This window comes from Agelaius tricolor, unplaced genomic scaffold, assembly GCF_023055355.1.
Source record: "Agelaius tricolor isolate 1412-34295 unplaced genomic scaffold, bAgeTri1.0.p SCAF_68, whole genome shotgun sequence".
NCBI lineage: Eukaryota > Metazoa > Chordata > Aves > Passeriformes > Icteridae > Agelaius > Agelaius tricolor.
This window is the reverse complement of record NW_027269328.1, coordinates 5738-22008: the sequence shown is the minus strand read 5'-3', so window position 1 is coordinate 22008 and position 16271 is coordinate 5738. Positions and strand designations below refer to the sequence as shown.

Below are 16271 nucleotides of genomic sequence, written 5' to 3'. Positions count from 1 at the left end.
GGGGCCGCGCCGTTCCGAGCAGTGCAGGGAGGCCGCGGGGGCCCGCGGAGCGTCCGGGCGGCAGCGGGGCCACAACCGGGCCCGCGCGCGTTACGTCGGGGCCGCGGCCGCCCCCGCCCCGGAAGGACAAGGGGGTTCTGGGAACATGGCCGCGGCGGCGGGAGCCGCTCCCGTGGGAGCTGCCCCGGTGTGTGTGCTGGTGCTGGGCATGGCCGGCTCCGGAAAAACCACCTTTGTGCAGGTGAGAGGCTGCGGGAGTCGCGAGGGGTCGCGTCAGCCCCTGGGGCTGGCCGTGCCCAGCGGGGCTGACGCCTCCCCGTGTCTCTGCAGCGCCTGGCTGCCCACCTGCACGGGCAGCGCTGCCCTCCGTACGTGATCAACCTGGACCCTGCCGTGCACAGCCTGCCCTTCCCCGCCAACATCGGTGAGCGCTGCGGGACGGGGGACCGGGGATCCGCCGGGAGGGAGCGGGGCCTTGAACAGAGCCCGAGCCCGTTCGCGGAGAGTCTTCTCGTGTGTTCCGCGGGAGCCTTTTCATGTGTTCCACGTGAGAGAATACAAGCTGGGCTGCTTGTGTTCCCTTAAGAGTTTTAATAAAACGACTTGAGGACTATTTGTTAAAATTATAGGTCTTTTCTCCAAACAGTGGTTAATATGGGTATTTTTAGAACCAAAGCTATTCTTCCAATGCGTTTGTACGTTTTTTATGTCATCTGGTGTGACTGGAGGTGTTTTGGCTCTGGAGGCTTTTTTTTTGTCAGTAATGAAAGGATTAGCAGATTTGGTCTGGTCCCCTACATACAAATATGCTAACAACAAAGAGCTTTAAAGCACTTTAAAACACGTGAATTTTAGAGAAAGCATTTTAGCAGTAGAACAGGTCTTATGTTTAGCTGTTCCAAAGAACATACCAGTCCCTAGTTTTGTGACAATCCTGTCTCTTACCCTCTGTGAAGGATGCCAGTCAGCCTTCCCAAAGATAAGAAAGACAGTGTGGGGGTGTGAGTTGTTTCGCTGCTGTCAGAGGAATGGCTGGAGTCTCTGTTCCAGTGCTGGATCTCTAAGAACATAGGTGGAGATGTGGTGGATGTACTTTGTTAGCTGATGGTGACCAGCAGGGGGTTGGAAAACTGCTTACATGTCTTTCTCCCCTAGATATCAGGGACACCGTGAAGTATAAAGAAGTCATGAAGCAGTATCCTTTTTTTTGTCTGAATAGTGATATTTGAAATTTCAAGTTTTTGAAAATAATCTGTTGCGTGAACACTGTGGTCAAGGGGCAGGAAGTGTTGGGGGGGATTGCAGTAATGCAGAGTGTTGCCTGAAGATCAAGAGTTTTGACTGTGTATTTCTTGCATGTGATATTAGGAATGTGTGTTCTACAAGATTTGGCACTTAGGTGGTTTTCTCCTGTGCTAAAAATGATTTTGCCTAACAGTAAATTTTTACAAGCAATAGGGACTCTGCCCTTTTGTTTAATTTTATTTTGTTTTTTGGTTTTGGGGAAGCCAGCAGCCTTTTCCCCATATTTTAACTAGTCTAATTTTATTTTTCATAAACAAATATGGAAATTCCTACTTGCCTGTAGTAGATGGAGAAAACAATTTTTCCATTTGGCCATAACCAAAGGACTGTTGTCTTTCTGAATCTCAGAGACATGGGAGTGTTTGCTTTTGCTCAGTGTTGCTGACTGTAGTGCAGTGACATTGTGCTAAAGTGGCTGCACTTCCAGAGGGCTGTGGAGGTCCTTGGTCTCTTATGTAATAGCTTGTGCAGATGGAGACAATACAGTCTTTGGTTTTGACTTGCAAGTATGACTCTTAAATTTAATATTTTAAACAAGAATAAAGGTGGTGGGGGATAGGATTCTTGATTTTGGCTGTTGTTTGATTTGGGGTTACCAGCAGAGCATCCTAAATATAAGTTTCAAATTAATATGTAAGTGCATTATTTGCTTCACTGCATCTGTTATCCAGATTGTTGTGCCTTGTTAATAAGGGCCTGAGGAGGATGTCTGGATGTTGAGAGCAGTGATAGAGAAGACAGTGTGTTATGAGTCAGTGCTGGTTCTTGTGCAGTTAAAGCACAAATGGCAAGGGGAAGCCACGTAGCCCCTCTTCCTCTGCCAGTCGCACGTGTTTGGGTAAGAGAGTATTTGTTACCGTGCTGAATGACTTATAGATGTGTATTAATCGTGTATTGGGGATCTTGTCCCTTGATCTCAGGGTATCCAGAGTGCATCTGTTGTCAGAGGTGACAAAGATGACCTCTGGGCTCTGTGTAACCATCTGCTTTCCTGAATGGAGCATCAGATATGGGCTGGGCCCAAACGGCGGAATAGTGACCTCTCTCAATCTCTTTGCCACAAGATTTGACCAGGTACGAGGTGGTTTCTGTGTGCTGCTCCATGATGAGTGCTGGATTTGGGGGTTTTGTGTGTGTCCAGTCTCGAGGGCACTGCACTGTGTTTGGTTGGCCTTCTCATATTTCTGGGGAGTTATTCTCCATACAGAACTATATATTCTACAATGCTGTCAGAGCACATTAGCTTTCATATGAGAGATTTCAGGCTTTCAGTTTGTTTTAAAGTAAAATGAAGAAGCCACAGGTCCAGAACATTCTTCAGTCTTTGTACAGGACTCTTGCTGCAGAGTGTTTCCTGTAAAATCTTTCATGTGGATGCTCTGGTTTAGGAGTAGGGAAGCTCACTTCTGGAAACCTGTTAAATTTTCCTGGGGCTGTTTGATAATTGAGAGCCCTCCTAAATCAACCACTAAATCAGCTCTGGGCTGGGGGCTGCTGTCAGATGTTGAGATGATCTCTTGGTGAAGAGGATGGAACAATTGCCTTTAGTCAGGCACTAATTTCTTTAGCCAGGTACTAGAAACTAGAACACACACAAAATCAAGATTGTCTTTGACATATGCAGGATCTGAGCATTTTTCACCCTTCCTTATTAAGGCATTTTCACACTCTGAAAAGCATAAAGACTTTTGATATTCACCTGCAGTTGTGTAAGTTAATGTAGTTTCTGCTATGAAAGGAAGATGAAAGTTTCCTGTTGTGAAATACAAAATATACTTCTGCTTTTTCAATCAGGTGATGAAGTTTATTGAAAAAAGACAAAATGCATCTAAGTGAGTACATTCTACAGAGTTGTGCTTTTCTGAGATCATTGTGGGAAAATTGCAAAATTCTAAAAGACTTCTCTGAATGCTTTCTAGTTGGCTTTTTCAGCCTTGTTATAAATTTAATGTGGAAAAGGTTATAGAATGGATAAATTAGATTTTCTTTGCATACATAAAAATAAAGCCTGCTTATTACAGTTCTGCTTTTCTTGTCTTCCATTAGACTATCATTTTCTCTCACACACTGTTCAAATATGCAGCAATTAATTCTTTTTTTTAAGATTTTGCACTAACTGTCTGGCAAATTGATGCCTTCAGCTCATGAGATTACATGCTTCTTAGTTACAAAATTCACACCGGAGATTTTCAGGCATGCCCATAAATCTCATTAGTGTTTGGGAGAAGCTTTTCTCATCTGTTCTAGAATAATCATGTCAGTTGCCATTGTATGCTGGTAATAATCTAGTCAGAATAGGACCTTGTGCTTAACTAATTTTTCCTTATTGTTGTTTGGGGCTAACTTCTTACCAGGTATGTTATTATTGACACACCAGGGCAAATCGAGGTATTTACTTGGTCAGCATCAGGAACCATCATAACTGAGGCCTTGGTAAGTGCTTTTGGCATGGCTGGACAGTGAAGCTGTTTGAGTGACCTGGCTGTTGAGCAGTGAGTTTCTAACTGAACTATCCCTGACTTGGTGTTCCCAGGCCTCCTCCTTCCCTTCCGTTGTTGTCTATGTGATGGACACCTCTCGCAGTACCAACCCCATCACCTTTATGTCCAACATGCTCTATGCCTGCAGGTAAGAAAGGCTGGAAATGCAGCCCATCTGCTTCAATTGCTGTGTCTCTTTAATAGTTACTTTTGAGGGGAATCATGGAATAGTTTGGGTTTAAAGGGACCTTTCAAGGCCATCTAGTCCATGCTCTCTTCCGTGGGCAGGGACACCTTCCCCTAGACCACGTTGGTCCATCCAGCCTGGCCTTGGACACTTCCAGGGATGGGGAACCACAGCTTCCCTGTGCAGTGTGCTCCAATATCTCTCTGCTGTCATCATGAAAAATTTTGTCAGCATGTCTCTTTCAGCTTCAAATCATTATCCTTTGTCCTGTCCCTAGAAGCCTAGTGTGACCGTGTTCACAGGGGTTCTTGGATGAGGGAAGAGATGAGGATCTGACTCCATGTTTCAGAAGGGTTGATTTATTATTTTATAATATATATTACAATAAAACTATACTAAAATGATAGAAGAAAAGGTTTAATCAGAAGGCTAGCTAAGAATAGAAAAGGAATGATAACAAAGGTTTGTGGCTCAGGCTCTGTGTCCGAGCCAACTGGGCTGTGATTGGCCATTAATTAGAAACAACCACATGAGACCAATCACAGATCCACCTGTTGCATTCCACAGCAGCAGATAAACAATGTTTACATTTTGTTCCTGAGGCCTCTCAGCTTCTCAGGAGGAAAAATCCTAAGGAAAGGATTTTTCATAAAAGTTGTCTGTGACAGCCTTGGTAAAAAGTCACTCTCCATTTTTCTTATAAACCTCTTTGTATACTGGAAAGCTGCAATGAAGCTTCCCTGAAGCCTTTTCCAGGCTGAACAATCCCAACTCTCTGGGCTGTCTCCATAGGAGAGTGCTCTGATGGTTTCCATGGCCTCCTGTGGGCCCACTGTACCACTGCACGTCTTTGTTGTACCCTGATTTGCAGAGCTGGGTGCAGAGCTCCAGGTGGGATGGAACAGAGTGAAAAGGGACACTCACCTTACTCACCCTGCTGCCCACGCTGCTCTTGGTGCAGGTGGGATGGGAACAGAGGGAAAAGGGAGACTCACCTTGCTCACCCTGCTGCCCATGCTGCTCTTTGTGCAGGTGGGATGGAACAGAGGGAAAAGGGAGACTCACCTTGCTCACCCTGCTGCCCACACTGCTCTTTGTGCAGGCCAGGGTGTCTCAGATCCACTTCATCTACTGCCTTGGTTATTCCCTTAGTGACTTTCTCATTGAAAAAGCAGAATAAATTAGGTGCCAATGGACATAGGGAGGTCATTGGCTCAAAACTCCCACTGAAAGCATTAAATAATTCCTGAGACCTTGGTGTGGTGGATGCTGGTTACAAAAGTTTAACATTGCCTGTTGCTTATAAACACATTTATCTAAGAAGTATCAAGATAGTCTAGTTTAAGTTTCTTCTTGTAAACACATAGTTTCTTATTCTGTTTTTTAATGTTATTGATACTTCAAGAGATTTTTCAAGATTTGTTTTGAGTTCAGCATAGCAACGAGAGCTTGTTTTATTGTGTTCTTTCTCATACATGAATGTATCTCTTTTCTTTCATGTTAAATCAGGGACTAAATACCTATAGAATGATCAGCATAGCTAAAGCTGTGATAATTCATGGTAAATGTTGGTAAAAGGTTTTCAAAAACCCTTGCAATCCTTGTATCAAGATCAGGAGCTGTATCACTATAACAGTGTGCAAAATATGTCTTACTGCATGCTGCTTTTTCTGACGTTAGTTTGAGCAAAAGGTGAACACGTATACAGTGCAATAAGTGTGTGAGCTCTTGTGTTGAGGTAGTTTTTCTTTTTTTTTGTTCTGTGGTATTTGAATTCATTGCTCAGTTCACGATCTCTCAGAACCTGAGGTCTGAGTCAAATGCAAATGTAATTAAAAACTGGGATCTGAGAGACATAGATAATGGTGACCAAAATCAACTGTGTGTGTCAGAGATTTTCTGCCTCACAGATGTGTGCTTACATCTTGGGGAAGCATATTTGCTCAATGATTGTAAGCAGGACCTGGGTGAAAATTACATTCTGATTGCTGCAGAGGAAAATAATTTTCTTTTGATGTCAAATGTATTCAGTCTTGCATAAGTCTTGTCTGCCTTATGCTTAACATGCTTTCTATTCTAGTGAGTTTTAAATTGATGTTAAACTTTCATTTTGTGTCTCCCTGTCCAGTATCCTGTACAAGACAAAGCTACCTTTCATCATAGTTATGAACAAAGTAAGTCAAAGCTCTGATTTCCATTTCTTAGTCGGACATTGTTCTGCTCAGCTTCTTTGGTGTGGTGTCTTTGTTTTACCACAATAATAGGTTTTTCTATAAAAGAGAGACTGGGAGGGGGCTGCAGGCTGACAACCAAATCTAAAGGAGGCACAAGAATAACCAGGGATGGGCAGTTGCACCCAAAACAGAACACCATCACTTTGAAGCACGTTTGGGACCTTAAGCCTGGGCTACAGGGACACTTAACCCTGTAAGGTAAGAGGGAGGAGATGAGGGAGTTGCTCTTACACACCCTCTTTCCACATGGAATTTGGCTTTGTTCCTGTTTCTACCCAGCAGCAGGCTAGTGACCCACAGTGGGAGTGGTGTAACCCCTGCATGTTCTGAGGAAGGGAGTCCCACGCACTGCACCAGGCAAAACTCAGCAGAAGGTGTTTGTTTGATCCAGTGTTTGCTGGGAGGAGGAAGCCAGTCTGGAGATACACACCCACTGCCATGTAGGGCACTTGCAGTCCTAAAGGAGTGCTTCTGAGTTTAACGGCTCAAAACATAATCAAACATAATCATTTCAGGTATTGAAAGGATGCCGTTAGATTTTTGGTGTGGGTGCTGCTGCCCACAGATATCATTTGTGTTTGTATCCCCAGCACAGCAGGCTCTCTGCACACACACAGAGCTCCCACATCCATGCCTTTCCTGTGCCATTTTAGTGTCTGCTGTGCCCCGGCTCCACCTGTCTGCCCAGTGACCCAAACCCTCTTTTGGGACCTGCTTGCTTACTGAGCAAGGTTTTGTATCTGTTTTCTCTCTAGCTCTAGACAGTAATTTTAGATAAGCTTCTAAGATTTTGGGGTTTTTTTTTCCCCTAGAAAAAGGCACAAGGTAGGAAAATCATTCTCTCTTAAGAAAATACTCCTTTTGAAAGACTAAAAGTGGGACTTGATCGTTAGGAAAGGTAGGCCTGAGGCGCAGGATTCGTAACTTCAAACCTCATTTTAATTTAACGTTTGCCTTTGCTAAAGAGTAAAGGCAACAGCATTTTAAGAATTTTTAACAAAATGTAATTAAGTTTAGCTTTTTTAAATTGACTCTTGATTACAATTGAAGAATCCTAGGCAAGTTATTGATGTGCAGATTTTAGAATTTTAAGATTTTATTTTTTAAATAAAATTTTTAATTTTCCCATGTGCAGAGGGAAAAAAACCACAATTTGTAGAGATTATTTTATTTTATTTATAGAATTTGAAGTACTCAGGCTTTCACTCTTGGGGGATTCAGTTCTGTCTTAAATCTTGTGAGTAATGCTAGGCAATACTTCATCTTTCTCCTTCCCACTGGTGCAGGGAAATGAAACATACCAGAGTTTTAGGCACCTCATGTTGTGCTGAGGGTGGATATGCCTGTGGCAAGATTTTGATGAAACTTTTGAATAGACTGTTTGCACATGAGTCCATGTAAAACTGTGGAGCCATCTCACCTGTTTGTGTCCATTGTTGTGCCCTGAGTTTGGGTTGTAAGCTCCTTGGGTGGGAGCACAGCTGGCATTACAGAGCCCCCATCACTGGGCTGCTGCCCAGCATGGAAGGGGCACCAGCTCCCCCAGCTCCCAGGCAATTGGAAAGCTTGGGATTTCAGTGGGGGCTGCTCCTGCCTGGCCTCAATCATACAATCTGCTATTTACACTGTAAGCTTTATTATATAGCGTGCAGTGTTTGAATGCTCCTTTGCAGTAAGTCGTAGAAGGCTTTAGATCTGTGATTGTTCCCTTAACAGTCATTGCCTTCTTAAACCTGAGCGGTTGTTTGTCTTCTTTCAGATATTCATGTAGTTGATTTGATAAAAACAGAACTTGCGAAACTTCAGACCAGGGCTGAGTATTTTGAAAAGATTAACATTTTGAAAATAAGCTTAACATGGATTTTTTTATATTTGTCCACTTAACAGCCTACGGCTAAGATTATTACTGGTGAATATTTTCCCTTCTCCTTCCAGACTGACATAATCGACCACAGTTTCGCGGTAGAATGGATGCAGGACTTTGAGACTTTTCAGGATGCCCTGAATCAAGAGACCTCCTATGTCAGTAACCTGACTCGTTCCATGAGTTTAGTATTGGATGAATTTTACAGCTCACTGAAGGTAAGAATCTTGTTTTTGTTTATTACCTCTCATCAAAGCCTGGAGAAGAGAATAATGTTTTTGATGTAGGGTGGGAGTAGAGTGTGAGGAAGTCAAAAGGCAGACTGATCACTGGTGCTCAGGGAAAGGAAAAGAGGCAATAGACACAAAGTGAAATACAGGAAACTATGTTTGAGCAGAAGAGGAAAAAATGACTTAATTTTTACTGATTGAGCACTGAAACAGACAGTGCAGAGAAATTGTGAAGTCTCCAACCTTGGAGACAGACCAAGTTATGAGGCAACCTGTTCTAGTTAATCCTGCTTTTTGGGCAGAGAAGTTGGACTAGATTATCTCCAGATGTATCACCCAGTCCTACCCATTCTGTCCTTCTGTAAAGGGTCTTTGCACTGCCCTTTTGAACTGTAGTCTCTTGATGAGCCATGTTGAGGATTTACTAATTTGAACACAGTAACTTCAGTAACTTGTCAGGCTGAGTGGCAGCCCTGAATAATTCAATGTTGTGATTAATCATGAGAAGATAGGCTGGTGAGAGGCAGCATTCTTTGTTGCAGCATTTCCTGTCTGAGGTAATTTTCCTTGTTCAGAAAGTGTCCAGTGCAGTTGTGCAATTTAGTACGCAGGAAGAATGGAAAGAATCTCAAACCCAAACAAACACCCTCTCCCCCCTGCCCCTCCATATTTTCTTGGGCAAAAAGAAGTTGGGGTTTTTTTCTCACTTAACCAGGTTTTGAGAAGACAAAGTAATCCAGTTCCTCAGGAAACCCTGTGCATCGGAGGCTGTTACTATTCCCATAGTCTGTGCAAAAGGTTTCAGCTAATTGTGTTTGTCATTAGCTTTTACTAAAGGAAAAGCAAGCTTTCTTGGCTTTATGGGTATTAAAAGAAAGACAATGAAAATAAGTGATTCTATTCACAAAGATAATAATAATAATAATAATAATAATAATAATAATAATAATAATAATAATAATAATAATAGTAATAATAATAATAATAATGTAGCCAGATGTACATGTTCTATGTGGAACAATATACAGAATTTCAGAGAGGATTGTAGTGATGCCATTTACAGAATTAAGTACTCCGTGTTCTTTATTTGTTAATTAGGTCCTATTTCTCTGCATGACTGGAGAGCAGGTCATGTGGTGATTGTAGCACAGACTGCAGCTTATGCTTCAATGCAGGGGAAGTAGAAATATTAACATATGTCAGCATATAGTGATACTTAAAATCCTTTGGAGAGCTGTCTCACGTTTGCTGTATTAATGACCAAGTGCAAGGCTGTATTGCAAAAAGTCTTCCATTTGGTAGTGAGTAGTTGAGACTGTCTTGCTTTCAAACAAGAGGAAGAATTTTTGTTAGAAGATGATCGATTCTGGCTAGTAATAGCGCTAATGAAATGTATTTTTAGATAGCTGATTTACCACAGACAGAACAAATGGCCAGATGTGTAATTATAGACAAGCCCAAGTTAGGAAGGAGATGTGCACGTTGAATGTATTGCTGCAGTAACTGATGGAATTCTCCACCCCACACTTCTGGGGTTGGACTGCGTGGCCAAGTGTGATGTGGCTAAATACAAAGTATTATTTGTAATTTCAGAGCCAGAAGGTCAGCTGTTGATTTTGCTACTTCTAGTACACTGATACATACTAACTACTTATAACCCTATTGGATTATTAGCAGTATTAACAGATTGGATTATTAACAGTATTAACAGATTAACAGTATTAACAGATTGGATTATTAACAGTAAACAAGTAAGTGACAGAAAGACCTGACTGTCTCTTGAAATGCCCAACTTGTCAAAAAACCAAAACACCCCCCAAAAATACTGCAACAACTCACCAAGCAGAAAACCAGCACCACCCAAAAGACAGAGGTAACAAACACGAACAGCAAGTGGACAAGGAGTTTGAAAGCAGGATGGAGAGAAGCAGAAGTGGTACAGCACATTCTTGTGCCACTACTGTGATTAAATGGCTATTGTTGGGTTTAGACTGATAATCATTTGTTAGTGGTTTTGGTTTTTTGTTAGAGACTGGTTCAGTTTCTCTGCAGTTGTGTGTGGTTTCTCTTGCAGGTGGTTGGTGTTTCTGCGGTGCTCGGCACAGGACTGGAGGAGTTTTTTACCCAGCTTTCTAAAGCTGTGGATGAATACGAGCGGTAAGGCCACAGTCAGCCCAGGGAACACTTCTGAAGGTTCTGATTTGTAGCTCCTTTGATTTGAAGGACTCTACGCCTTCCTTAGCCAAGGTAGTTTAGGGTTTCAAGCATCAGCATAGAAAGTGGCAGTGTAAATGAACTATTCAGAGGTGAATTTTTGTGTTTGCTGTTCAGTGAAAAAGCAAAAGCTATCTGTGCCATCAAATATGTGAAGGAATATCTTTCTCTAATTCTGTACAACAATCAAGGTTTGAACTCTTGCTGTTTCAATTAAATATGTTCACTTATTTTGCATCCATTGGTTTCAGAATCCAATCTGGATAAAAAGTACTGTTAGTCCTTCTGAAATGTCTCTCAAACATGAAAGCCTTGAGAAAACTTTTTCTGGGGTAGAAGGAAGTCTCTGAGATGATCCTTATTTAATATAAGTCATGTGTTGATTCAGACTGAATGCACTCTATCTTTTCAGAGAGTATCGTCCAGAATATGAACGCCTGAGAAAAACACTGGTAAGTGGTTTTGGCTGTTGTATGCCTGGACAGAGTATCTTGAGGTCACTTTAATGCACACAAGTGCCTTTATGTTGAGTGGGTCTGACATTTCATTTACTAGTCATACTCGGTGTGGGAAAAACCCCTGTCCTGAAGAAATCTGCTTTCTGCTTGTTTTCCCTAGATGTGATGGAACATGTCTTTACAAGAATAAAGATGTTTTATAAAACACATATTGTTTGCTGCTTTAGTGCTAGTATTTAAGCTAATTGTGAGAAAATGGTTGGGAAATAGTTTTGTATCTTCCATTCAGAAGGATAGAAAGTTCTTGAAAATAAATTCTCAAGTGATTTGTCGAGGCTGTCCTTGTATCTTCCTACCAGTAAAGTGTACTGGTTTCACTTAAACAGTAACAGAGACTGATCTGCAGTGCCAGAATCAGTAGCTCTGCTCATTTTGAGTCCTGGCTGCCCAAAGGATAGTTCTCTGCAGGCACAGCTGCACTGAGCTTGGCTTCCTGATGTTTCTGAAAATGTTCTAGAAGTCTGCCATACTGGAGGGTGCTGTCTGTGTTTGGTCAAAAGTTCTGTGTAACCTTAGTTGTAATGTGAGATCTGCTCAGTGACTTGCACTCTGGCTGGGGGCAGATGCTGGGTTTGGGTGAGGTTACTTTCCTACTGATATTTAAAATGTTCTCAGAATCCACATGTAATACTTTATCCACAGGAGGAAGCTCAGGAGAAACAAAAGAGAGAGCAGCTGGAGCACTTGTGGAAGGACATGGGCAGTGTGTGTATGCAGAGCAGCACCCTGGCAGGTACCTCACCAGGAACATTGAGTTCACTGCAGGGGTTTTCTGAAGAGTTTGTGTTGAGAAGTGCTTCTCTGTTCCCACAGCAAAAGGGTGAAAGCAGCTCCATGTTAGAGCAATGGGGCTTTAGTTCCTGTGGGATTGGCCACATTTAGGTATTCCTAAATATGCAGGAAACCCTGCAGTGCAGCTAAAGCAACAAACAGTAAAAATAATGAGGGACTTTAGAAAAGATGAAACAGATTAGAATATGGGAGAGCTGTTCTGTTGGCTGCACTGTTCCTTACAGGTACGTGCTGATGGAGTCTGTCCTCTGTCTTTGGGACCATGATCCAGAATAGGTGTTAATTGTTGTGTTTATGTGCGGATAAAAGCTGTCAATGTTAACAATACCTTACCTTTAGCAAGCTGGTTTGTGTACAACCATTTCTTTTCCCCTCAAGGACCTGATGATGCTTCTGCAATGGGTCCCTCTGAGCTAATCCTTACACGAGGAACTCTCAATGAAGAGGAAGAAGAGAGGGAGAGTGATACTGACGACATTGACCATGAAGGTAAGGGAATGAGGCCTGAAACTGCCCATGCAGTCAGGAAATGCCCTCTGTATTTCATTACCTGGGTGGCCTCTAAAGAGAGCCTAGAAAACAAGCACACACTCAGTCACCTAAATGCATGTGTCAGAATCCATAGCAGAAGCCCAGCTGCAATGTTTGGTCAGTCCCATCACTCTCCAGCCTCTGTGAGAGTTCAATTGTAAGTTTTCTGTGTAAGTAATTGATAGGTGTATAGCACACATAAACCAGAGAGCTCATTAGGCTTGAGGCATGCAGTGACCTCTGAACCTGATCAATGCCCAGCTGTTCTATCAGCTCCTTCACCTTACAGTTTCTGCCCCTGGCTGTGGCTTTTGCTGTGACTATGGTCTTGGAGCAATCTCCTAAGTCCTTAGAGGGTGATTTTTCTCTTCTATAGCTCACAGACTTAATCTTCATTCTTTTCCTGTTCCACTGGTGTTTCGGATCAATTCTTTCTTTTACCCTGGAATGTAGTTGAAGATCCAACGGATGTTTTATGTTGTTCTGACTATCCTGACTCTAGCTTTTGTCAGTAACAGAGGTAGAGTAGTGCTGAACTGTCGTTTCTTCCCCCAGTGACTGAGGAGAGTCATGAAGAACCAGCCTTCAGAAACTTCATGCAAGACATGCGGATGAAATGCCAGAGAAAAAGCAACCTGAATGAATGAGACCTTCACAAACAGAAGGTTTGGAAGGAACAGCATAAAGAAACTTGTGCGGAGCCATGAGTGAAGACTTTTATTTGTGAACTGCTTCCTCTGATAGATTTTTATTTCTCTTTCTGCAGTAACTGTTGGTCATGTGAGTTAAAGATCTTGGAGCCAACTGACTGCGCAGTTTGCCATCTGCCACTGTGGCTTCCTGAAGCTGAGGGAATCAGATGGCAGTTTCTTTTCCTCCAGATTCCTTAGATCAATCTGTTGAGAGCTTAGATGTTGAGCTCTGGCAGGCAGCATTAGTATCTGCAGCACTTACTGGTCCCCAGAACGTGTTCCATTCACGTGTGCAGCCAGGTGTCTGCTGCAGCCAGGGCACAAGTGATGCTGTTCTGAGCTTTATCAATCTACTCACTGTTTGATGGTTTGGTTTCTATTAAATATATTTTATGTACTAACAAATGTGTGATAATAACAGAAGGAAATTTCATTTTAAGCACTGTTCTAAAGGTGAGATTTTTTTCCCTGTGCTTGCAGCCCATCTGTATGGATGTGCAGCAAATCCTTCTTAATTACATTGTACAGACATGGTACAGATGCCTCCCAGGAAAATCCTGAGCAAAGAAAGTTCGCAGGAAAGTAATAAAAAGTCTCCAGCTTGATTTGGCTGAGAACAGAAGTGCACATGGTTATACACTGGCTGCATCTATCCCTAGGTTACTTAAAGCAGAGGCATTTCCATAGATGTGTGCTGACCTGGAATACAGACAAGTGCTTAGAGGCTGGCTAATATTTACTTTTCATGGAGTAAAGGCACTTGCAGTTTAGCAGTCTGGACCCTCAATCATTGGGATTTTCTCCTCCCCACACAGGGGTGGCCTCACTGGGTAGGTCTCTGAGTGGAAGTCTGGCACAGGTTAGCTAGCACCAATCCCAAACTGCTAGTGTGGAATCACCACTCTGCTTTAATTTATAAATCACTACTTCTCTTAGTGGATAAACCCTTCAACTTTACTTCAATTTCACCAAGTTCCGAACTGTGGCCACTGTGTCCATGGTGGAATTCTGTGTATGGTCCTATGGAACGTTCACAAGGAACAATTCTGTGTATGGTCCTATGGAATGTTCACAAGGAACCACGCTGACCTCACCTGCGACTGTAGCCCAAGGGTGACCTCGTCCCAGCACCTCCAGCTGTGTCAGTGAGTCCTGACTGTGCCCATGCTGACCCATCACAGGTTTCTCTGCCTGCTGCCCTGGGGAGCATCCCTAAAGTGCCACCAAGAGAGGAGCTCCTAATGGGCACAGTCTCCTGGGATTCAGGGGAAAAGAAGGGGTTTTCATCTTCAGCACCTCACACTCCATCAGCACTCATAGCAAATGGCTCCAGCCTCAGGACGACACAGGCAGTCACATTGTACAGATCCTGGTCTCACCTCAGCCTTGCCAAGGGACAGTCGGAGAGGGAGAGGGAAGGAAACAGGTCTGGACAGACAGCCTGCTCCCAGAAAATCATCCTAACCCTTACAGCACTAAATAGAGCTGTAAGAACTTCCCAAAACATCAATTTCACTGCAGACTGAGGGCTTAGAGTGATACTAAGTTGAAGCACAGGCTGGACCTGTCATGAATAGATCATGTAAATATAAGAGGTAAGAGCTACTCAGACAATTCCATAAAATATTCCAAAATCCATCTCCTGGGATATGATCATCTCTGGGTTTTTTTAGTATTGTCAATTTTAAATTTTCTTCGCAGGTTTTTGTCTTTCCCTTGGATTCTTTTAACTCTTGTTTCAATTTGTCATTTTGGTATCATGGAGACAATTTCACAATACCAATTCAATTTATTTCCTTTATTTCATTTCTCAAATTACCATTTTGTCATCTGTTCCCTCCATTGCCATGCAGACTTTAAACATAGTGCCAGTGCATTACAAATAAACTTATTCCCTTTTATCTTTCAGCAGTCCCCATTTTTCATCTATTTTCTCCTACATTTTTTCCCACTTGTACCAGTTATCTGCTGGCCAAAGATCACCAGTTTCAATATGAAAACTGTGCCTTTGCAGGTGATCTCCTAAGCCTTTTGTCTGTTTCTCTAAATTGTTTGCCATCCTGTCTTCAGCTATGCCAAAAATGTCATGAAACAAGTGGGAGCTTCAGGCAAGCCCTGCCTTAGCCTCAGATTTTTGGCAACTGCTTAAATTTAAGAAATCTGGTCCGCAAGTTCTAAGGATGGCAAATCAGGTCAGTTCATAAAATCAGGTATTTATTGAACAGACAGGAGATAACAGACAAAAGGTCTTCACTACACAGTATAAACAAGGAAGAACTACTGGTAGATTACATAAAAGTGCTTATCAAGGTACCTATTTTAAAGCTAGCAAAAGAAAAAGAGTAATTGATTACGGGTCAAATGGAACCTAGCAGCAAATGCCATTGGTGTACCCAGAGTCCTTTCACTCACTGTCCAGAGGAGTAACTGCAATGCAGGCTCGCTGCTCTGGAGAGAAACTCCACACATGTACAGGGGATGAGCAGAAGATTTCTGCTTTGGGAAAGTTTGGTGTAACTTTTGTAGCTTTTTCAGTAAAGTGAGGTGCCTGTCAGTGAGAAATCCAGCTCATCTTTCCAGGTCTCACTCCCACAGTAAGGTGTTCATTGTCAGCCTGGAGTGTTCATCCCATGGCACCAAACCAAGTTGCTACGAGACAGCTTGTCCTGTTTGAGTCATTTCACCAGTTAACAAGCAGCAGATGAGCTCTCCCGGGGGTGAGATGTGCTCCATCTCTCCCAGGGTGAGATGTGCTCCATCCTTCCGGCAGGTGGGATGTGCTCCAGCTCTCCCAGGGTGAGATGCCCTGCTCCAGGTGATCGGTGTGGATGATGCAGAGCTCCGCCCTTCCGGAGCGATCCGTGCAGTACCGGATCAGGATCAGGCGTGACGCTGTCCACAGCTGGCAGTGCGAGGTCGTGTCGGGCACCGGATCAGGATCAGGGTGGCGCTGGCCACCATTGGCAGTGTGAGCGTGGTGTCGGCTCTTCACCCTTCCCAGCCCTGCTCACGCCTCCAGGGGAAGGTGGCAGTGCCTGCAGAGGTGGATGCTGCTCCAGGCAGGATGGCAGCTCCTCCCCACCTGTCAGTCAGCACCATCAGCATTTTTAATGCTCCTGCCTTGACCTTTCGTTACCTTCGCCGTACTGACCACATGAGAAAACCCAGCAAATCCTAAGAAATTCCTGCATGACAGAAGGTCAGATTTAGTGTGGTGTTATAAA

The 16271-nt window shown here is 43.2% G+C and overlaps 1 protein-coding gene across 2 annotated transcripts; it reads left to right on the top strand.

The window, feature by feature from the left end:
* Positions 1-3: 3 nt before the first annotated feature.
* GPN1 (GPN-loop GTPase 1) lies at positions 4-14955 on the top strand. 2 transcript variants are annotated; one of them, XM_071417262.1, is made up of 15 exons: positions 4-241; positions 331-424; positions 1156-1195; positions 2313-2379; positions 3100-3137; positions 3660-3738; positions 3839-3933; positions 6101-6146; positions 8142-8288; positions 10375-10457; positions 10927-10966; positions 11675-11765; positions 12203-12313; positions 12911-13020; positions 13122-14955. In XM_071417262.1, the coding sequence occupies exons 1-14, from the start codon at positions 146-148 to the stop codon at positions 13000-13002; spliced, it is 1119 nt and encodes a 372-aa protein (XP_071273363.1). In that variant the 5' UTR covers positions 4-145; the 3' UTR covers positions 13003-13020; positions 13122-14955. The 2 variants fall into 2 exon arrangements, with proteins under 2 accessions (XP_071273363.1, XP_071273362.1); XM_071417261.1 differs by having other exon boundaries at positions 12911-14955.
* The last annotated feature ends 1316 nt before the right edge of the window (positions 14956-16271 follow it).